At 45.8% G+C, this 22,669-nt stretch overlaps 4 protein-coding genes and 2 non-coding genes across 6 annotated transcripts; 3 read left to right on the top strand and 3 right to left on the bottom strand.

Annotated features, from left to right (window-relative positions):
- Positions 1 to 585: 585 nt before the first annotated feature.
- On the bottom strand, positions 586 to 1,457 carry Pmar_PMAR022652 (hypothetical protein; the record flags this gene model as incomplete). Its single annotated transcript, XM_002774733.1, has 5 exons — positions 586 to 674; positions 720 to 823; positions 1,078 to 1,164; positions 1,214 to 1,394; positions 1,448 to 1,457. The coding sequence occupies 5 exons, from the start codon at positions 1,455 to 1,457 to the stop codon at positions 586 to 588; spliced, it is 471 nt and encodes a 156-aa protein (XP_002774779.1).
- Positions 1,458 to 4,302: 2,845 nt separating this feature from the next.
- On the top strand, positions 4,303 to 4,674 carry Pmar_PMAR022651 (subtilisin, putative; the record flags this gene model as incomplete). The annotated part of the gene is made up of 1 exon (XM_002774732.1): positions 4,303 to 4,674. The coding sequence occupies one exon, from the start codon at positions 4,303 to 4,305 to the stop codon at positions 4,672 to 4,674; it is 372 nt and encodes a 123-aa protein (XP_002774778.1).
- Positions 4,675 to 8,805: 4,131 nt separating this feature from the next.
- Pmar_PMAR022649 lies at positions 8,806 to 8,877 on the bottom strand. Its single transcript has one exon. It is a non-coding gene; the product is annotated as a tRNA-Gln (tRNA).
- Positions 8,878 to 10,376: 1,499 nt separating this feature from the next.
- On the bottom strand, positions 10,377 to 10,449 carry Pmar_PMAR022648. The gene has a single exon. It is a non-coding gene; the product is annotated as a tRNA-Ala (tRNA).
- A 668-nt stretch (positions 10,450 to 11,117) lies between these two features.
- Pmar_PMAR022647 (prefoldin subunit 2, putative) lies at positions 11,118 to 11,717 on the top strand (the record flags this gene model as incomplete). The annotated part of the gene is made up of 4 exons (XM_002774731.1): positions 11,118 to 11,248; positions 11,292 to 11,391; positions 11,488 to 11,561; positions 11,609 to 11,717. The coding sequence occupies 4 exons, from the start codon at positions 11,118 to 11,120 to the stop codon at positions 11,715 to 11,717; spliced, it is 414 nt and encodes a 137-aa protein (XP_002774777.1).
- Positions 11,718 to 14,389: 2,672 nt separating this feature from the next.
- Pmar_PMAR022646 (Tubulin--tyrosine ligase, putative) lies at positions 14,390 to 21,895 on the top strand (the record flags this gene model as incomplete). Its single annotated transcript, XM_002774730.1, has 12 exons — positions 14,390 to 14,461; positions 14,616 to 14,710; positions 15,109 to 15,186; positions 15,235 to 15,334; positions 16,422 to 16,514; positions 16,970 to 17,070; positions 17,695 to 17,808; positions 18,314 to 18,426; positions 19,033 to 19,142; positions 19,548 to 19,659; positions 21,454 to 21,563; positions 21,857 to 21,895. 12 exons carry the CDS (start codon positions 14,390 to 14,392, stop codon positions 21,893 to 21,895), a joined length of 1,137 nt encoding a protein of 378 aa, XP_002774776.1.
- Positions 21,896 to 22,669: the final 774 nt, after the last annotated feature.

The following is a 22,669-nucleotide window of genomic DNA, read 5'->3' as shown; positions in this document are numbered from 1 at the left end:
TTCATTCACCTCTTCCTAGCCGCCTATCAACGCTTGGAGTGCAGTGAGTGTCCTCATCCCAAATCCAGTTGGAAATACTGTGAATATACACTCCGAAAATCGATGAAAGCATAGGCGTATTTTAGACCAATACTCTCTCGTATTCGATCGATTATTCGATATCGTTCACCAGGTAGGGGTGAGTGGTGCTGCCAAAGGAGAAGTAGATCCCACAACACCCCATCCAGTTCGGACCGTGGATCTCAACTTCTCTACCAACAGTGAACATTTTGACGCTCTAAGTGTTCACAGTGCGAATGATGAATACGCCGGGTAACTGGCCCAATGTGGGAAAGTATGTATATGTTCAACTACAGGTGTTGATTATAATTCGAGAAAATTTTGGTGAAAACTTGTTGCTTTGCGTACATTTCTACCATAAATGGTAATGCGTGAATTTTCATAGTTAGCTTTGAGTGGAAGAAATACATAACCTACTACTGCGACGACGGCACACATTTGACCACGAATTCTCATGGCCGCGGTCAGCTCGTTAGAAGTTTCACAATTCAACTCAAATTGCATCGGAAACTCAATACGGACGATTCACATATAAACCGAAACTCTGTTGTCAATCGATGGACTCAATTTCAGGAATCCATCCCGAACTTTCTTCAAATCGAGTTTCCATTCCCCTAAGAGAACAACGACTCTCACCAACCACGGCCCATCAACTTTACCCGTAGTCTTCAACGCATCAGCCAACTTGAGGATAGCAGAGGAGCTGGAATGAGGAGCGTGATAGAGCACGAACGCAGTTATCTGGATCTTCCTGGCGATCGAACTGAAAGAGTTACAAAAGACAACTCTAGTAAGGGAGCCTCTCTAGTAAGCGTAGCATAACAATAGTGCAGTATGGTTCAACTTATCCCATTCAGTGGCGACCACGTTACGTAAGAAATTCAATATACTGTTACCAGCAGCAAAGACAGATGTGATGGTAAACGAAAAGATACTACGGAGCTGAAAAGCGGCGTCATTTTTTTCTAGGTGATTTTTCAGCTTTCCACCCATAAAAAGTACGATGATGAATATTACCCTGTTATTATGCGAGCGACTAATCCATCGATTGCCTCTCCTAATGGTAATGGTTGATAAATATGATCATTTCCACCGAGAACATATCTGAAAAAATATCCTTACCAGGGATCGAACCCGGGACCTTCCGCATTACACTATGCCGTCTTCCCCTCTAGTGCTACTAACTTCCTTCGTCATCACAACACGCACTTCTTTTGGTCTCAGCTTATCCCATACTAGTGCTTCCAAATCCATTGCATCGCATCGAGGAGGGACAGTCAACACAGCATCAGACGTAGAGGGGACATAATCAACTCTCAAGCCATCCGTTCCACCTAATAACCATCATACCATAAATCGTCCATAAAAAAAGAATAGAAGCAAATACATTTGACCATTGAAACAACAATAAAATTATTCTCTATACGATAGATTATAACGATATATCCCAATACGGCGCCATCAGAAGTATTCACGTCACTGTGTTACGAGTTCAACAACCGATTCTCTCATGATTGGCCATCACGTTGACCTCTACTGCTTCGCCTTTCTACCTACACATTCGACCAGTATGTTCCTTACACCCTGTCAACATGAACTGTTGGGCCAGAACGTTATGCGCTTATTGTTACAAAATTTGTTACAACGAGCGCATTTGTTAAACGAATGCAGATTGTTTTGCAATGCAAATACGGAATGTCTTTGTGTTTGAGTAACAAGGGTGAAATTCCGCTAATAACTTGCTATAATTTTAAGCTCAACTTGTACGCATGAATTGTTATAATTTGTCCTCCAAACTATCACGACTACCGACTGAATTACCACGTCGAACACCATACCGCAAATCGATAAACTTCACTCTAACAATATCTATACCATCCATGCGTCGTCATCAAGGTCATGAGCAATCCTCTCCTACTACTACTACCTTCCATAGGCAAGCCCTCAATCCCGCACCTTATAGCAGCTGCCATAGACGTGCATACCAGCAGCCTCTCAACACACTCTATCTTTCCCCTCCCATACACACGTACATATGATGGCTTCTTCTCAACCTACAGGTTGAACCAAGCCATGATACAAATGCACATTTCCGATGACTTCGATTCAGACGACGATTCGAAACTCATTTCTCATTGGAATCAGCATCATACCAATGTGAGTCGATTGAAAATGTCATCCTAAAACCATTTCATAGTATATAGTCTTGCTCTCAGGAATGAAAGAAATATTTCCAAACCAAAGTATCATAAACCGGCGTGATTCACGTTGTATACGCAACAGTACATATTCTTATCCACGTAGCGTTACATCCCTATACACGCGCCACACCTATCCGCCTGGTCGTAGAAGGGGCAGAGTTGAACAGGGAAAACTTAATGAAAAAAAAGGAAAATTGCAGTAAAATGAGAAGATTTAGAATATTTATGATTATACATACGCAGTGAATGTATATCACTGCGATCTGGAGTATCCCTACCCGTCTCTCCTCAGTGTCACTACTCTCACTATCACTCACTACAGGCTCAAGCGATTCGAGAAAACTGTTGATCATAAGGGAGAAGAAAATAATACCAAAACTGCAAAGCATTATCACATAAGTGTTGAGTGAACTCGTATTAAGCGATTCAGGGAATGGTGTTCATCGAATCAGTAAGCCCTACTCCTGGCTCACACCAATGAGTAAGCTGAGTCTTACCAGCATAATGCTTCTGAGGCTCATTCCTCAAGGACATTGAATAGAGGCTCCAAATTGTTATAAGAAGCCACTGCTTAGTGCCCTTTAAGAAGACCTCCACTTTAAGGGACCCTAACGCTTTCCTTAAGGGGAGCCTTCCAAGTGTTAGGGTGAATATCCCAACTGTACAAAGATCCGTTACAGCGCTAATAGCGATATATGTTCGAAGTGTAATAGCGATTCGCTATTCCCTATGTTTTGTAAAGGAAGTGCTGGTCGAAGGCTTGCGGTGGAGTAGAACTCAATGCAGGGGCGGATATAATGATACAATGGTTAGTGGGGTTGAGTGCAAACAGGTCAAATACATTGATCAGATCCGAACAATGGATTGAACGGACAGCATTTCTATTTCGTGATCAGACTCAGACATTGAGATGGAAGATAACAACCCACAGTAAAGACTTTTAAAGAACTTTGATGTGATCAGTTATTAATCACCTAAACCCTTATGGAAACAAACTTAATAACCATGTTAAATCTAAGCTCCCTTCCTTAACTAGGGTCCACAACTGAGTATACTGGACTATTTTGCCGGTCGCGAAGGATCGGTTGGACTTTAAGGTCTGTTACCTCAACACCAATCGTCTCTCAAGGTAGTGTTTCGTCCTCACCACAAAGACTCAACCCCCAGAAGTATATGAACCGGTCGGGCGAGAGCGAGTCGTACACTGCAGAGCGCGCACGCCATAAGCCTGAATAGCTATAGACTTTTCGGCTTCTGTGAAGGTCCAGGCTTGCATGGGGTTAATTCAAGCAAGCGTAACAAGTATCGCTCGGGCGTGCGTGGCGCACGCCATTGTGATCGACCCGAACCAGAAAGTGGTGCAACCGGTCGAGACTGAAGTGACAGCAATCTGGCTGTCCAGGAGCCTTTCGAGCCGGTTCTACCGTGGAATTTTTCTTTTGCCTTCACTAGTTGTTTGGGGGACATTGCCTATGTGCCTGCGTGCTAGGCAATGTGACTGTGGTGTTAAGCCAATGCACGGCGTGTTGTGAGGTTCGGTATTATCACCGCCCTCTGCTGCCTAGTTGGCTGACACTCAGTCTCACCCAACACTCCCCAATAACTAATGCGATGCGGTGAAGCGTGCCTTGAATCACCCTACGATATGTGTAAGATAGGTCGGAACCATACCATAACATAAACCACAAGCGTGCATCGTCTTCATGTAGAACCGTAGATTGGAAATTTCTAACGTTAGAACAACACTACCTGCTAGTATGTTCAACACAACATGAAATGTTTAAAGGATCTATACCAGAACTTGGGTCTGCGTGCGAAAGTAGCACGTAAACGCATAGTAGTAAATTACTATGCCGTCTAGCCTTCTTCAACCTGCCGCACTAGTCTTCCTTGAAGGCTGTAAGTTAGAGCGGCCTGACCCATTACATTAGTATGCGCGAACAACTAAGTGCGACTCGTGGAGCCGATTAGTATCTCTCACATCTGGCATACAATAGCGTGGGACTCGGGCCTCCAATGTAGGGAACTAATCGTGAGCTTAATGGATACCGGTATTGAAGCCGAACATCCTGAGTTCGATAGGAGACTCCTCAAGGAGATTGACCTTACTGGGCGACATGGAGAGAATGACACGGATCGCCACGGCCACGGTCCAGCAATGGCTGGTATCACTGCGGCCAATTCGAACAACGGCGAAGGTATCAGTGGGATCGCCGATAAGGTGAAAATCCGATCGATTAGGATATCTATTCATGGGAGGGGAATTACTGCTGTCCAGCTTGTTCGCGCGTGGGAGGCGGTGTTAGCATGTGGTGATTCCGACATCATAGTATACGCCTATGCTGGAGGGGTTTGTCGTAGAACTGCGAGTATATATAATTATGTGCTGAAGAAAGCTGTCAAAAAGGACTAGATATACCTTGGTGTAATCTATTTTCTCCCCTGGGGCAACTATGCCACTCCAAGATATGCCTTAGTACAATCAATTTCCCCGCTAGGGCAGCTATCGCCATTCCAAGATATGCCTTAGTACAATCAATTTCCCCGCTGGGGCAGCTATGCCATTCCAAGATATGCCTTAGTACAATCATTTTCCCCGCTGGAGCAGCTATGCCACACCAAGATATGCCTTAGTACAATCAATTTCCTCGCTGGGGCAGCTATGCCACACCAAGATATGCCTTAGTACAATCAATTTCCTCGCTGGGGCAGCTATGCCATCACTTCCCATTTTTATTGATACACAATCCACCCTGCCGCCCCCTCGTCGACGCATTTCGAAAGGCGGCCTCGTACCGAGGGAGGAATTGGAGGAGGTGAAGGAGCAGGCGGAACGGGCCTTCCAGGAGCTGCGACAACAAGCTGATGAGGATATACGCCATCTTCAATTGGTAGTATCTCAGTTGTCGCGGTTTGGTCCCGCTCAACGAATATTCTATTCAGTTATATAATGTCCGCTAGCCTCCAGGGCGCTGTCAGGAGTAGTTTGTCCCCGGTTTTCGTCCGCGACCTCGCGTAACATTGTGAGAAGAGCTTGCGAATCGGCCAGTGGGGGATGAGACACTCGTACCTGGACGACCATCCTGGGATGGACGGGCGGACCAAAAACATTCCCCAGACGCCTAGCGCCATTGGAGACCAACTCCCTTCGATGAGTACATCATTGACTTAGTGGCCTACCCCGCACGCGCACGTGCTTGATTCCCGCAGCGAACTAGTTCGGAGTTCCCCTCGACATACGAAGTGTATCAAGCACTTCAAAAGGAGTAGTTAATAAAGAGTCGCCTCTGCGTACGTAGTCAGCAACTTGACCCTGTCGGCTGGAACATGGTCTTGAAGCTCATACAACGTGAACTCCTCACGGCATTGCGTGTTTCACATAATGTGAGCTGATTACGTAAGTTTAGCATGAGATATATCCTTCAAGCTCAACATCAAGTGATGAGTTCATTCTGAGAGGACGGTTCGCGTTGTTATGGGGAAGGAAGGAACTTGTTTGGCAGTTTTCGTGTTGAATTTGAAGGGTCGCTTATGAACCCTTCCATCCAGCACGACATGATGTCTTCGGTTCGAATCCCAGGGACGGCATTTGAAGTCTCGGCTTTTACCCATATTGGAGGACGGCGAACACAGGAGGACCGATTCACAATATGCCCGAGCCTTGGGTCGACTGGAGCTTGTGGTTTTGGCCTGTTTGATGGCACAGCAGGTGTGATGGGCATGATGGGGATCGAACCAGGCTCTTGTCCGGGTTTCGGTTACCGAAGTGCTCTCAATGACGTAGAGACTTCGCGACTGAGTGCTTCTGAGCCATATTGTGCGGTTGATATTCTCTTCAGGGGACTTCGCAGCAGAGAATGTGAAGCGACTAGTGTTCGGTCATCTGGTACATACAAGGGGATGGAATGAGTTCGAGACCCTCGAGAAAGACGCCAACGAGAGTCGGTCCAAAAGGAAGTGGACGAGGGAGAAGTGCTGCTTGGAATCTGCTATGAACGATATGTAGCGTTGGAGGTCTCCGGTTCGATCCTCGGGCCAGGCATTTCATGTCTTCATTTATAGGCAAAATTCTCCCTGTTAGCGACTAGGATCCTGTTTGGTAGGATTCTCGGGGTTTTGATCAGGTTTGTGAGATCAGACGTTGAATTGATGCACTTATGTGGTGCTGAGGGAATTCACTATGCAGCCAGCACTGGGGTATGCGCTGTGATTACTAAAGAACACTTGGCCGTAGGCCATTTGGTAATAGGGGAAGGTTATCATCCGGCAGGTCCCTGGTACGAAACCTGGAGCCGGCCTTTAGGAATTATCGAATTCTGAAATGCGCATTGATACCTGTGATGGTATGTTCGGAGCCTGATTTGGATCTTACATCACCATCATTCCGTATACACCTTATCGTCATACCGTATGACGATAGTGTTGTGAAATTAATTCCTGCTGGACGATCACGAGTCAATTGCTACTGTTTGCTGAGCATGACCTTAGCCGAATGGTCTGTGATGCTGTGTGTTGGTAGGGCGACAGCAGGATATGCCTGCTCACTCAAGACCCAGGCCTAGTGGACCAGAATAGGCTGTCGACCACGAACATTTTTGGAGAGTTCCTAACGATGGACCACAAGCCTGATCAAGGTAACGCTAATAGCAGCAGCAGCACGATACGTGGTTGTGAAACTGCGATGGTCACGATACGTTTACCATAGGCTGTGTACTCGGCGTTATTTCTATCGTTGACACATGGTGTCCCTCTCTATGTAACTGCGGCATTTCTAGAGCTCGAAAACTATCAGGATGATTTTTTATGAAAGTTTTACCATTCGCGATTGATTGATGATAATATGCGCACCTTATTCCCTCAGTGCCCGAGCGGAGACGGATTGAGCGGTGTGGAGGATCTGTCGAGTAGTGAAAGTTACTCTATCCCATCGTGGATGGTGGCGTGGTGATGTGTAGATATCTGCATAACCACAACAACAAGCCGTTCATAAGAGGGGGGGATTTTGCTGTCCGAAAGGCTATGCAGGAACAGCCTATGCAATTGCAGTATAGTCGGGCATTTGGGGTAGTAGATAATGGTATAGTGCTATGCCTTATTCGATGCTTGATCGAATCGTCGTCGTCTGTTTTCGAGTATGCATTGGAGTTCCACCCGTTTTAGGTGGTGTAAAACTCGGTGAAAATCGCGATATTTGCGGTGATATGCAGTAGTCGTGAAATAAGTGTTTCACTAGTGCTTTTCATATCACTAGGGTGATACTCCACTGTACGCGTACTGTTCCTGCTTTCTTGAACGGTATCGATGGTGAGCAGTGCTATTCGACTTTGCGTGTCAAACATAATGCCTTTATGCTGTCGATCTCGTTATTGGGATGCTGGCCCTGTCTTCCCAACTCCTGCTATACTTTCGTGGGGCTCCGCTCATCTGACCATGAGCTGTTCGTTATAGGGAAAAGATTTGAAGATGTATGGTCTGTCCAACGTCCCTGATGTTACAGTCCTCCCCATCGAGAGTAGCTTCCGAGCGATCATATTGGTGAGCTACGTGGAGAATTGATTCGCTCTTTGTAAGGGTGTCGTGACAGGCATCTGATGGTCTCTGGGATGTTTATTCGGCACAAGAAGCGGCAGTAATAGCACAGACAGCGAGGGCGTCAGGTACTATGTCGTCATGTTCGGGCATATTATCAGTGTTAGTGAGATTCATTGATGGGTGATACTTTCACGGCTGTTATGTCATCCGTATTCGATGCGATATAGCGATGGTTCGATATCTAAGGAGCATATTCTCTTGTCGTGTAACTTTGACAATTTTGTTTCTGGGGCTGCGAATTTCTCGCTTGCCCTCATGTATGAGTAACAGACTGTTCAACTTCAGTGTATGACAACCTCATCGCTATCTATAAGCCTTGTATAGGTTTCAGTCCGGAACACTACTTATGGTGAAGTAGTTACTTTTCGAATATGTCCATAAAAAAATTCGCTCCCTACTGTCGCATTTTATGTCGTAAAACAGATCCTATTCAGCATTGTCAAATAGGACTTTCGGTGTGTCCGTATTTCAGGAGATAGTCCAGCCAGAGCACTCGTTCAAGCTGCTATAATGGAGCAAGACAACCGCCGAGTGAGCAGCGACAATGTGACAGTAATATGTGTGTACTTTGTGGACAACCAGTGATGCCCGAATTGGGCGAAGTTACATTTCTTAAGGCTGTCTCTGAGAGGGCATCCCTGGGGGTTGACTACCGCATTGTCGTTCTTTTGTACAATTTAATAGCATCGGTGATTGACTTTCCCTCAGTGTTGCGTTGCATTCAATTCATCACTGGTGAGGAGGAGCAGTAGTCGGTCAGCAAGTTTCGGTGTTCTCGCAGAAGGTGTATATTATGACGCTCGTGTGTTACCACTCCATGGTCTCATTTCGGAAGAGGCAAGGAATTCGGAGGCGACGGATTGGAACGTATGCAAGGTTAGAGATTCGGAGCGACGTGAAAGACTTAGACGGAACAATCAGTTTTGTGGATTGATGTATTATCTCACGAGGAAGGTCCTATCGGGATTTGAACCCGAGTCGCTGGATTCAAAGTCCAGAGTGCTAACCACTACACTATAGGACCGTGAATAACTTGTGTATCAAACGGGATTCTTGGCTACCATTGTTCAGTTAATGAGACGATCATACCAGGTGGTGTACATCCATCCTGAAGCGGCCGAGACCGAGTCGTGACCCGTTTTCTGAATATCTCAATCCAGATGATTGATTGGCTTATTCAATCCATTCTCGAGTGCTTCTAATGTAAGCATGATGAGGAGGCGTTTCCCAAGACTACATCAGTTGTAGTCGAAATCGTTCGTTGCCACATTATTAGTCATAGTGACGTCCCGTCTGCTATGTGCAGCAAAGCTGTCTGCCTTTCTCGTTGCGCGCACATAAGCTCTCGGTCTTCTCCTCTCTGTCGAGTTCAGAGTCGGGTCTGTCTAACGGGTATTAGTCTCCGGATGACCGTTTTCGAGGAAGGCGAGTTGTATTCGACTGCTCTCTCCTGAGTCGTGCTTTAGTTGACGAGTACAGAGGTCGCACCTGGAAGTGCGAATTCCGTGGCGTTAGGCCAGCGTGCTTACCAGTTCGACCTGTATGGCGTTGCTGAGTTGTAATGTATGGAAAGCGCCGCTGCTAGACGGGTGTTGAGGGTATTGCCAATCATTGCGCTTCAGAAGAAGTCCCTCTTGCGATGTATCGAAGAAGTTCGTACGATGTTAGCTCATAATACTGTGACTGTACAACATGAGCTTGCTTGTTACGGTGTTGTGCACTGTAGAGCCACAACTCTATTTGTTACTTCATATTTTAATCTCACTGTGAGATCACAAGTTTATGGACAGACAGTGTGACGGTTGCGCTAGATGACGATATGCTGTATATATATGCGAAATCGGAAGTTGACAATTTCTTCGAGGTATTGCGGCCCGGAACGATGCACCGCTCTGGGTATAACCCTCGTTGAGTTGACACAATTCTTTGCTATATTGCAGCCTGCCATTCCAGAATGTCGTTGTTCTTCCAAATGTCACCCGGATCGTTTTCTTCGAGGCCTAATTTTCACCCAGAGGATGCCTACGTTACGTAGGCTACGAAGGATTCTCAGGTCCACAATCACGTTGCTAGGGTTCACGCTCAGGTTTTTGAAGGTGGCTTCCGGTTGGGAAAGGTGTGGGAGGGAACAGACTAAATTTCTTCTTTGCCTTTCCTAGTACCGAACATAGTCAATCGAAAAGCATATTGTTTGAAGAGAGATCGTCGAGAATCGCCGGGAAAAACGCTTGCCGTGATTTCATACACACTGTGTTCCACCAGTGTTAATGAAAACATGGGATCATTCAGCCGGTTGCGATGGTATTGCCACTTAATGAGGCCTTGTGTCAGGAGTGTCACGATGTTTCTCATGGATGAAGCGTTGGAAGTATTATCCACCCAGACAGACCGCGACTAAAACAAGCCTGGGCATATACATGAACATCCTATGCAGGAGGTGCTGGAAGAGGTATGGCTCATACGTTACATACACATCTCAACTGTAATATTGCAAGGCGGGACAGAAGAAATTTGAAGAAAAAGTGGAGAACCCGGGCATCGATCCCGGTGCCTCTCGCTTGCTAAGCGAGCGCTCTACCATTTGAGCTAGTCCCCCATGTGTTCAAGATTCTTTCGATATGTACAGAGAGCAAGTGTTTCAAAAATTGACAATCTATTCACTCGTCAAGCTTGAACTGACTACGTTCTGGTTACTAAGCAGAAGCAACTCGCATTGATAAAACCTTTTTTTGTGACAGGAGCACTGAGAGATCACCACCGGAAGTATCTTCTCACTCACAGATTGACATCAGAAGTTTCGATCACATAACTTTACCAAGGCGAGACTTTGTTATTCTCTGTCGGACTACCTTGATCATTTTCCATCTAACCGGAAAAATTATCATATCCCATCATCGAAAATTTGACGGCAAATGGTCTGTACCGGGGACCGTACCTGAGGCCTGTAGTGAGTCGGTTACGTTGAAACGCTCTGCTCGTGAACAAGTAGTATCTTCTACGTCTGCCATTGTTCTGCCCGACTCTGTTTATTTGTTTAATTATGTTTCCACGAAAAAAGTAGTATTTTGATTAACCCTAGTCCATCTGCATCCTCACGATCCACATCGGTGATTTGGTCACGCTTCAGTCGAGGGAAACTTCAGTCGAAACTCACGGTAGACGCTGACAGTAGGTGGGGATGAGGAAGCGTAGGTAGACGCTTCAGTCGAAACTTGTCGAGGGAATGGTCACAATGTTTGGGCTTTCCAGTGGATTACTTTACCCATGGCAAGAGTAGAAGTAGAGTCGGGCTTAACGGCGAAGGAGGTTCAGAGTAAAGTACAGCAGTTGGATAGGGAGCGCAGTGCTATTGTCAGCAAGATAGCTGAGCTCGAACAGGAGTCTAAAGAGCATGGGTACTGACGATTAACAAAGAGGGGAAAGACCGGGGATGTTCAGGTTGGTGCTGGGGGCCTTCTATAAGGTGCCGGAGGATCGACGCTGCTATCGGTTGGTTGGGGGAGTTCTCGTGGAAAGGGCAGTGAAGGACTTCCGCCCGGTGGTGGAGGATAACAAAGGTAGTAATATGGCGTATTTGGCGGAGTGGTATCGGCGTTGGTTGATATGCTGACGGTCGTGGGTTCTATTCCTACAGATGGAGGAGGCTTTGAAAAGTCTGAGCGATATGCTATCCGAGAAGACCAAGACTATGGAGGAACTCACCGAGAAGTACTGTTGGAGTGGTAGACCATTCACCGCTCATTTCGCCTCGAAAGGTACGGCACTCCAGGGCTACCCCCTGCCAACACTGACAAGAAACATGAAGTGAATAAAACCGAGGGGACCCACTCCGCGGCGGCCCCTTCGGTGGGAGTGTTAGTGTGAAGAGCATTTTCTACTCTGTGGGTTGTTGCGCACGGCGTAGATTCTGTACGTATCTTGGCGTATCAGTTGATTCCATTTCATTTTCCTCCCCACCCTCCGTCCATGTCTGAGGGGGAAGAGCGGCTGAGTCTATTGGTCAAGAAGGTTGATGAACTCATTTCGAGGGTGATACCGGGAAAGCTCCAGTGTATGGGGAGGGGGAATATGCACATGGTCAACTACCTATGAAAATCTGGAAATTCTATGAAAACTCTTACTGCTTTCTGTTCACTTCTCTTCGAATTCGTATGTAAACTTCTGTTATTAGTGAGGACACCTGAGCTCAGCTGAGGAAAGTGGCGAACACTGGAGAGCCCCTCTCAAATCCTTCCGCGTGCGCAAAGATATTCTCCACCAGGTCACGTCCTCCGGCCAGCATGCTTCCTCCAACCTCATTAACGAGGTTGGGCAAGTATGTGTGGATTTGACGCGCTCGAGGGACCATTCCTGGAAGACCGCTAAGCGGGTTCTCACCGTCGGGTCTGTAGAGAATAAGGGCTACCTAGGTAGGTTCGAAGTGGGTGCACGCAGAGAAAAAGATACCATCAGCTCAGCTATGTGTCTGGTGGACTCGATCGTTCGCCACGAGAGGAAGCATAAGTGTCCGGAGGCCCGATGCTCCTTTGCTGACTTTTTCTCGGATCACGTTTGCCGACTAACTCGCAGGGTGAGACTGCTCTGGTGCGCAGCCGGAAGAATATCTTTATACTCACAGGCATTGTCAGTGTATGCGACGGATAGTGAGCTGATGAGGATGGGAAAGATGTTGAACGGATGGGTTATCAAGAAACGCTTCGACTCGGCGGTGCGTGTGGGAGGAGAACCGCTCTCGCTGAGAGCTATATACTGAGTTATGCAACGACTTAGTTCAGATCGGATGATGCGTGCTCGCGATAAGACTATCATCGTCATTTGAGGATTTCGACTTTTCGTGTGACCAATCGTGCCAGTACGGTCTATGGTCATCGGCTATGGGCATCGTTGTTCATCGATTTGGAATGTCCCGTGCTTGTGTTCACGCTCACTTTCGCAGCGTGCCTTGATTACGTAATGAACGTGGAAGTGTGGTGTGGTCTGTTACGAACAACTTGGAATTTATTTTGGCACTTGTATGAGCATGGCATCATCGACCGTATTCAGTTCTTACGATAGATGCTATTAGGCATTCGTTAGACCCATCAGGTTACTAAGGAACTGAAGTCCATCATCCCTGACGCAGCCGACGCCAATTTTGGCAAAGGCCAGCGGCGGCGGCAGTCGAAACGAAAACGGAAAGATACTAGGGTGTCACCAAGAGTGTCACCGAGCGGGAAGGCGGGCGCTGTGTCCCATCACGGGCGTTTGATTGACCATTTCTTGTGTGACCATGCGGATCGCCCTCGGAAGAGGGGGGAAGGCGCAGAACGGGCTAGGAGAGTGGAGAGAGTACTACCATCGGGGGCAATCGATCTGATACCAGTTGGTGAGGAACGATCTTCTGGAGGGTGCAGGGGGAGGGCCCGACAGTCTTCACCCAAGGGGGGGCGGTTTACCAACCCTCCGGAAGCTGCAACGGATGCTGTTCGGACTGGCTCGGGGCGGGAGTCTAGACGGGGGTCTCGAAAGAGCACGAGGAGGAGCCGATCGCGAGAGCGAAGTCATCGTCGGGATGATCCTCACAATTCGCCAAGGCATCATCACAAGTCCACCCGTAGTAAGAGTAGCCGCCGCAGTTCATCTTCATATGGCAGCCGCCACGTTGGTCGGCATGCTGAGGGGGACGTGAATGGAGATCCAAGGTCTAGGAGGACCCCCCGGGCGCCTGGTGGTGGTGGATGGGATGCCCACCCTCTTGCTGTTGTTGTCGGACAAGGAGCAGTGCCCCGGGCCCAGGGGTTGGGCAATCCTATCAGTGTCTCTGGGCCTCCCTATAACCAGAGTAGCAGCAGACTACCGCCTCCACTGTTTCCCGGGATGATGATGATGGCTGAGAGCCTCACTGGAGTCCCCCCAGCCCACCTGTTGACAGGGTCTAGGGTGCCGTGTATGCCTCCACCACCTTCTGGGGGAATGGTAGTTCCTCCTTTTGTACCGCTACCTCTGATACCCCAACCGGCCCATCCAGCGCGGACTAAGGCCCCGGCGTTTCCGTGGGGGTCGGGACTGCCGCAGGGTGGTGTGAGTAGAGGAGATGACGAATCGAGTGAGATGGATATTGAGAGCCCTCGAGTGGAGGTTGCGGGGATAGAACCTACGAAGGTTGAGGGAAGTTCGACGGCGACGAAGGGAGCGAACCTGCTGAACTGTTTGGGTGAGGTTTCTAATTAGGAAGATAAGTGGAGTGGTGAACTCAATTGAGATGGGCTCGTCCTGTTGGTCGCGGCCATAGTACCTTATGTACCATTTCGCGGGTATTTGGCAAAGGAGTGGTATGGATGATGATAATGATGACGACCAAATCGTGCGCAGTTACACTACCTTCATATCACTATTAAGTATCATTAACGTTGATTATCAAAATTATCGCCTCGGCAACTCGCTGGCGATATCGTATCTTATTTGTGAACTCACAGTGTCGCGTTGTTGAATTGGGTGGGAGGAGAGTGCGTAATCGAAAGGTCCCCGGTTCGATTCTCCTCAGTGGGTTTATATTGATGACCTATGGCTTCGAGGAACTACGGTTTAGGATGGGTGATGGTATGGGATTGCCGTTCTTAGTTGCATCAGTAAGTGCCGTCTGTGGGAGTCGAACCGACGATCTATCGATCAAGGAATGCGTGTGCTTATGGCACTAACTCACTCGACTATTTAGCTTGGTGGATTTAATTATATTTGTTTCCACTAAGCTTCATTGGAGTGCACTGCTCCTTTGCTTTTCAGGTGTTTAATCGCCGTGGTATGGTAGAAGTAAACCCTGAACCCTCGAGGATTGAGAACTCGTCAGGGCGTATGCAAAGGGGTGCCCATCGTGAAGAGTAATGAGGCACGTCGTCGTCGTCGTGGTGGTGATGGTAGGAGTAGTTGAGATACGAGGGGAATCATTTCAGATTTGAGTATTGTTGTTGTTGTATATTTTGTTGTTGTATATGTTCTCGTTGTACATGTTGTTGTTGTTGTTGTATATTTTGTTGTTGTATATGTTCTCGTTGTACATGTTGTTGTGGTATATGTTGTTGTATATGTTCTCGTTGTACATGTTGTTGTTGTTGTTGCTGTTGTATATGTTGTTATTGTTATTGTTGTTGTTGTTGTTGTATTTTTTGTTGTTATATATGTTGTTGTTGTTGGAGGAGGAGTTACTATCTAGGTTGCCTCAATTCATCAACCTTTGCATGTCTACCGCGTAGTGTATGTTGCATCACTTTACCCTTAGGGACCTCATTCCCGCAGACTGGCATCTATACTGGAAAAGTGGCCGATTCAAGCCATCCGAATACACCACAGTTGAATCGTAATGTTTGGGCATTCGGTGCGTGCTCAACACAAGAGGTGTTTCAAGGCACCAGAAAATGAATCACTTCCCGAGGTCGGGTTGTATAACGAGAAAGGACACCCTTGGTCGGCTTATGAGGAGGATGATGATAACCTACGGCGAACAAGTAGGAAGGTATTACAAGGTTCGTGATGCAGCTGAAAGGTTTTCCATTCGTGGTTTGTATAATCCACGTAGACTGTTGTCTTCTGTGAAAAGAGTTAGCGTTGTCAACATCGTGAGTTTGTTCTGCACACAACATATTTTTAAGAATATGAACACTCAAGGAGCACTTTGTTTTTTCGAGAAAAAATATAGTTTCGCACGAGTTGCGTTGCCGCACATGAAGTCATCGAGGTAGTCTATGGATGGGTATTACATTGAGTTTATTATCATCATATTTCCCTCCAACTTAGTGCTACATTCTACGTCTTGTTTTATGGATATGGAACTCGCTCTCCCCCTCGTCACTTCTTGTTATTCGATATTTAGTGTGGTGGCGTTCGCATGAGCGAAGCGATGCACATATATGTACATTATGCAATAATCTAAAAAGTCCATTTCGTGTTCTCCGTGGTTTTAGAAGCTATATAGGAAATTTTAGCTCCACTTGCCTGTGACTTCACGCAACGCACTATTAAGATTTCGCGTGCTGTATTCTGTGAGTAACATGACTAATAGTCATGCGATCGCAATAGTCATTGGCTATTCCGATCGCGCCTACATATCTTGCATGAGTTTCGCATGCTCATGATCGTCGCTATGAATGAGACCCTAACCACGGCCTCCAATCTGATTTATTGCTCCACTTTTCATCCATCATTTTTGCGCTAACACCAATGGATCGGTATTGAAAACCAGAATGCAACGTCAGCCTAATACACGGGTAAAATCTGGGGAAGATGAAATGTCCAAATGTCTTCTGGTTTATGGTATATACCATTCGATTCGTCACACTGTCGGGGAGTCGGAAAATATGTGAAATAGAGTGAGAGTTTACCCCATATATATGCATTTTTCATACCAGTGATGATAGCAATTTAAGTCTTTTTAATATTAATACTAAAGAGACCTTAATTGCTATCATCACGATTTACAGTTCAATTCAGCGAGGATACGCTGAGAATCTACCACAAGGGAAGGGATATCTGTGAGAGACAACAATCAACACAAAATCACAGACCTTCACAATTGGCAGTAGTGGTCGTATTCAGGTCTATGGTTTCGTCCCGGAGACGTATATTCTCCCGAATGAGTATGTCAAGTTCGTAGGGGCATATTCGGAGCAAGACGAAAACAGTCGAGGGGTAAGGGGGAGGAAGTAACCGTCATCGCGTGTTAAGTATAAATTCCTATGTGTATATGGAACATTTTTTTCTTGGGCATATTCGAAAAATTCGAGGTAAATTTGGGAAATTTTCAACTTGGAATAACCTCAATTTTTTCTTGAACTTGAAACACTTGAGTGATGTGCTATTATATGCTAGAGTGAACCTCGTATATAATGGGGAAAAACCCGTTCCTGGCACGCAAATACAAGGCGGAGCGAAGCGGATTTCGGGTCTCCCATGCGCGTTGTATGACCATTACCGACGTAGTGCATCGTTTAAGGAGCTTTGGTGACTTCCTCATGTTGTGAGTGGAAGTAAGCACTTAATATCTCATCGGTGATGGGATGAAATTTCGATTAGAATTAGATCAGTTTTGGATTGACCGGCCGGAGCGAAGCGTGGAATAACTTATATGGCTTTTTGATGAGCAGGTTTGGATTTGCAAGCCGGCTGATAGTTGTCGAGGGAAGAACATATTTCTATTGCGGAATCTCGAAGAACTCCGTTATGACAGTCAGTTCATCATTCAACGGTGAGGATTGTCATCCGTCACTACACTGTACTGTAGATTCAGCAGAGGCGATGAAGAGTTGAATATAACTTCGTGCATGCGTGCACTGGAGTTTCACCCTAGTGATATGAAAAACGCTAGTGAGAGACATATTCCACGACTACTGCATATCACCGCGAATATCGCAATTTTCGCTGAGTACTACGCCACTTCACGTAAAATAGGTGAAACTCCACTGTATGCGATAATAGTGATTGCGCTGCTTTCTATGTGCGCAGGATCACATGATTGCCATCCGTCGTACTTCGATCTTCATTGAAGTGGTCATGCTCAATCTTTAGTTTCTAACGGTTACTACTATCACTGTACATGTTCAAAGTGAAGTTTACATATCGCATGAAGCACGCATCACGTGATTAACGCGTTATTCTCGGCTCACATGCGTTTTCTCGTGAAGTGAAAGCGGAATATGTTTTTCACTAGTGTTTTTTTCATATCACTAGGGCGAAACTCCATTGTATCTGCGAAGTTTCAGATCGATTATTATCAATCTCGAAAAATAATTTCATTCTTAGCATTGTAGATATCCAATTGACATGCATTGTTGAAGGAGTCGTCGAGTGACAATCTGCACGCGTGCGCAAGGTACATCGAGAGGCCGCTACTCATCGGAGGTTTCAAGTGTGACTTTCGAGTGTATGTATTGGTGGTCAGTGTACACCCACTGAAGGTATACATCTACTGTGATGGTCTAGTGAGGTGAGTCAATAGTAGCAGTGTTGGTGATTTTGTGAAAATTTGGCGGAAAATTTGGGAAATTCTTAGTGGTTTCTGTACAGTTCTATTCGAATTCGTATGTAAAATTAATGAGGAAACTCCTGGCCTCAGCTGAGGAAAGGGGATATCTATAAATCCAGCACTGTCGTCGCAAACGTGGGATGTGCGTAGCTGATCATTTTTGGCGGTTCCTACTCTGTATTCCCATTGGAGTTTCACCCTAGTGATATGGAAAACACTAGTGAGAAACATATCTCACGACTACTGCATATCACCGCGAATATCGCATTTTTCACAGGGTATTACGCCACTCCACGTAAAACGCATGAGACTCCATTGATACGCCACGAACGTTTTTACTCGCGATAACGCCGGAAATGTTTTCCACAATTGTTGAGAACAGCAATCATTCAACGGCTCGGCTATAGAAACTGAACCGCTGTATTATAATATGAACATGTACATGCGTGGAGGGTCCATGTTCCAGGTTTGGAACGAGCCGGTATGACCTTGCCACATTATCGGACAAGTTCTCGCATCTCACCAACAGCTCGATAAATAAATTATCACCAACGCTTGCGACTGACAAATACGAAATAGGTAGCCTGAGGGGCTGGTAGAAATCGGCAACTGTTGTTATTGCATCACCGTGATTCAGTGAATCACAAGATGCCATACAATGACATGTTGTATATATGTACAATCACATGCGCAGATGACAGTTCAAATTCGTGAAGAAATTCATGAAGTATTCGGGAACTAAAGTTCGTATTCACCGAACACAAGTCGAATGATGAACGGAGGCGCACTCGGTGTTAACTAGATTTAAATTAGGAATACCATAATTATCACCTCTTCGGAAAAAGGAGTGGTATGAAAATTCACTGCTCACGAAGTGACATGCGAAATGTGCTTTTCACTGGTGTTCTTCACATCGCGGGTGAAATTTCTTAATGGTATATCGACTTCTCGTATGCCGTTATCATTCCATCACTCATCGAATTGACATAGGGATACTCCCTGAGGAGGTTCTGAGTCAGAACTTCTGACGGAGATTAGCATTCGTGGCTCATTAATAATGAGAATACATGAAGTAGTTGTCATATACTGTTGATGCTGGAATTGGAAGAATCTCAAGAGTATTGATCGAGTATTGAAGTTTTATGGGAGTAGATGCATGGCTTTGGAATTCTCGGCGTTTGACAGGCCCGGGGTGTAAATGGGAGTTCAAGCAACTAGAAGCACATTTCCGTTGTAACAAAGTGGATGATAAGTTCATGTGGAGCAAGATAATCAATCTTGTGAATGCAACACTAGTGAATTTGGTAAGTCGGAGCAGGAAATCATCCAAACAACTATAATGCTTGTCGGAGGAAGTCATTTACCATTTTCCACAAGGCTAGGAACGCATTCTTCAATCAGTGTTTTAATATATGTTCGCTTCCCTCAGCTGGCCCTAGGAGTTTCCTCACTCAATATAGGAGTCCATATGCAAACTAGGGTAGAAATGTACAGAAACCAACGAGAATTTTGCAAAGTTTCATCAGAAATTCCATCTTGTCACCAACATATGTGGTCCACCATGTGCACATTTTCCCACACTGGTTTTCTCAAAGTGTAAATGCCATCACATTAGGAACATCATTTTTCCCATTGTTATCAAACCCTGGGGAATGTTATCTCTCAAAACTAAATGGTTAGTAGCATTTGTGTTATTATAGATCCCGACGGTGCCTTGCAATTCTGGTCGGCAGAATTACTTTGAACTTTTCGGCTTCGACGTGGTTGTTGATGAAACGATGCGCCCATGGCTAATAGAAGTCGGAAACGAATGTGAGGAAAATCGTGGCGCAGTGACGTGGCTCAGGTGAATTGCTCACCAGCACTCCAAGTTGATTGTTCTGTTGATGAGGCTGTGAAAAGGCCGCTGATTGAAGACCTTGTGGACGTTGTCTACCATCCTGATGTGAATTCGCCAAGTTATGGTATGAAATTGCACGCATGCACAACTACCTGTTAGGTGCATGCCCCTGCTTTCCCTATATCGGATCCTTCAGAATGCGAGAAGCCACGTATCACTTGTCCACGATCAGTCGGTGAGCCGCTATGTGTGTGTTTGATGATTGTCAATCTAACCCAGGAACCTATAATGTTCCTGGAGGGAACTCGTTTTGAATTTCCCACACAGATACTAGGAACACAGTCTTCAATCAGTTTCCCATGAAAATCACATTAGGAACATCATTTTTCCCATTGTTATCAAACCCTGGGCGAACCTGTTATCTCGAAGCCATATGGGTCTTGTATTAGATCATCTAATACGCTAGCATAGACTCCATTGCGGTTAAGGTTAGCTATAAACTTTTAATGGATGCTGTTTCAACTCGAGAAGTGTTATGATTTGCCGCGGACTCAGAACTCAGCTGCTCAGACATACTAGAGGGGAAAGCAGATTATAGCAATACTTATGCAACAAGGCAATAATTCGATTACTGGCCTTAGCGTTGTCACAAAGCTCAAAATAAAGGGGCAAATGGGACAGGCGTAACAACTTGAGAAGTTGCAATACTCACAACGCTCTAATGCACACGTATCACGTACGGCTACACATACACGGCTCTAGTTTGTTTCCTAGAATGATTCAGTCTCTGTGGGGGAAAATTTTCACATGTATTTGTGACAAATACATGAAGATTCTGAGGAAATTTTGCCAAATTCTCAGTGGTTTTTGCACAGTTATACCGGAATCCATATAATTAGTGGGGAAATTCTTGTGCTCAGCTGAGGAGAGCGAACATATATGCGTCCAATACTAGATTCCGACGTCTCCACTACTAATCTTTAATAATGATCTACTGAATCTATCTTAAATTTATGTGATGCACTTGAATACTTGCTCTGTCTGTTCCGGTCACGTATGTGTAGACTTGCCAGTCGGTAGGGTTAGATAACATAAAGCTCAACACGTGAGAAAGGCGTCTCGAAGTTTATTTGTTTCGTACGGAGCTTGATTGCGTCGCTTCCCCAGTGTTTAAGGCGCGAGTTAGCGAGATCGTAGTCAGAGTTTCGTATTCCGATGAACTCTGTCTCTCGGTGTAAACCGTGCGTGATCTCGCCTCGTGATAAGTTTCTCGAGTCACGTGACGTGAATCCGGATAGGGCTACGTGTCCAACCCTATCTAGAGTGCTCGAAGCCTGGTGGACTCTAGGTCCCCAGAAGAATTGCATCACTCAGACAGATAGAGGGGCTGAGCTTCGTGGTGCTTTGTCTTTTCGGGCGTGCACACCATTCACTGTACGGAGCTCGTTTGCTTGCGTCGCTCCCCCATTCCCATTGAATCCCTGTTATAGAGACTCTCTATTAGAGTTTTCCACGAATTAATTCCGTCATTTTTCATCATGATCTTGATAGACCATAGCTTTGCGCATGGTTTTTCGATAGTTACGAATGCCTCCTGTTTGGTTTCTCGTGATTCTGTTATTTTTAACATTCCTAGTGAATATTAGCTTAGCTACTTTCAGGGAAGTTCTCATTGATATTTCCGTTCAACGCGACGGTTGAGACTGAGTCTTTAAAGCGTGAGTCAACCCAGTTGTGCATGCGTGCAAGTATTGTTATACTGCTAGACACGACGGCATCGTCGAAACGCTTTGATAAACTATTGCGGACTCTCGTGTCACATCTTGGGAGAATCGATAGAAGAATACAGAAACGTATCAGAGACTTGAAAACGGATGTAGGTGCGTGTCGGAAGTTATGGTTGGTTATCTCAGCTGAGCTCAAGAGTTGCTGCCTCAGTACATTATGAAAAATTTAAGGAAAATTTTAGAAAAATTTCAGAAAATTTTTAGAAAATTTTTAGAAAATTTTATCTTTGTTGTTATTAATACACATATTCCCACACTGGCAAGGAATGAATCGCTGATAACGCGGTTCGTCTCGGCCTCGGGATCTCGAAAGATATTCGTGAGTTTCACGTGGAACTATTGAACGATTATTATTAAACCCACTACTGTGAATAAACGTTAGGATAGGGATAATTTGACTCCGTACGATTTCATCGCCTGATTGAACACTTTGTTATTCAGATTTCCCCAACACGTGAAATGTTCGCGGTTGATTCGTACTTGCACTTTGCATCCTTCAACGCAGCCAAACAAGTATCGCGCTATAATGGTTTGCACGCATGCCCAAACGTGTCGTGACGCGATTCTTACGGTCCCGCTCATTGCCAACGCAGTGTGGGACGGGATGACAGTCTCTCGAGTGTTCCCCGTCTCCCTGGCTTGTGTTTCCCAATGGGAGCCCTTCGTCAGGTAGTTTTGTCAGGGCAATGATGCAGTATAGGAGCTCAGCGGCATTTAGAAAATTGCGCCACGAAAATACAGTGCGTGCCAATTAGATACGCAGATGTGGAGAATGTGTGTTTTTTCTATTCCGAGATTAATGATAGTGAACAACTTGTCGCTATCATAGTCTCGAAAGGTTACTATTATTACATCACATGTCCATAGCAATGTTTACATTGGTCGTACTATATGGTTTTAGAACGGTTATTATTAATCTCGGAAAATAACGCGCCTTATTTTCATCTGCATATCAAATTGACGCCCGCTGTAGAAGCACATGTGAACGTCTCGAACGAATTATGCTACATCATCATCAGCTTGGAGGTTTCTATAATTGATTCTCATCATCATACTATCACCACTCTACCATGCCCCTCCCTACCACGATGACAGCCAACAGGTTTGGCTTGACCCGTTCATCAGAACCCCTGTTGGGCAGGAGTATGCCATTCCCAGTGGAGCCTCGTATGACATCATTGAGGAGGGCCGCCGA

The sequence above is a fragment of the Perkinsus marinus genome (genome assembly GCF_000006405.1).
Source record: "Perkinsus marinus ATCC 50983 genomic scaffold scf_1104296957586, whole genome shotgun sequence".
Classification (NCBI taxonomy): Eukaryota; Perkinsozoa; order Perkinsida; family Perkinsidae; genus Perkinsus; species Perkinsus marinus.
Note: the sequence above shows the minus strand (reverse complement) of the source record. Positions and strands in the feature narration are given on the sequence as shown.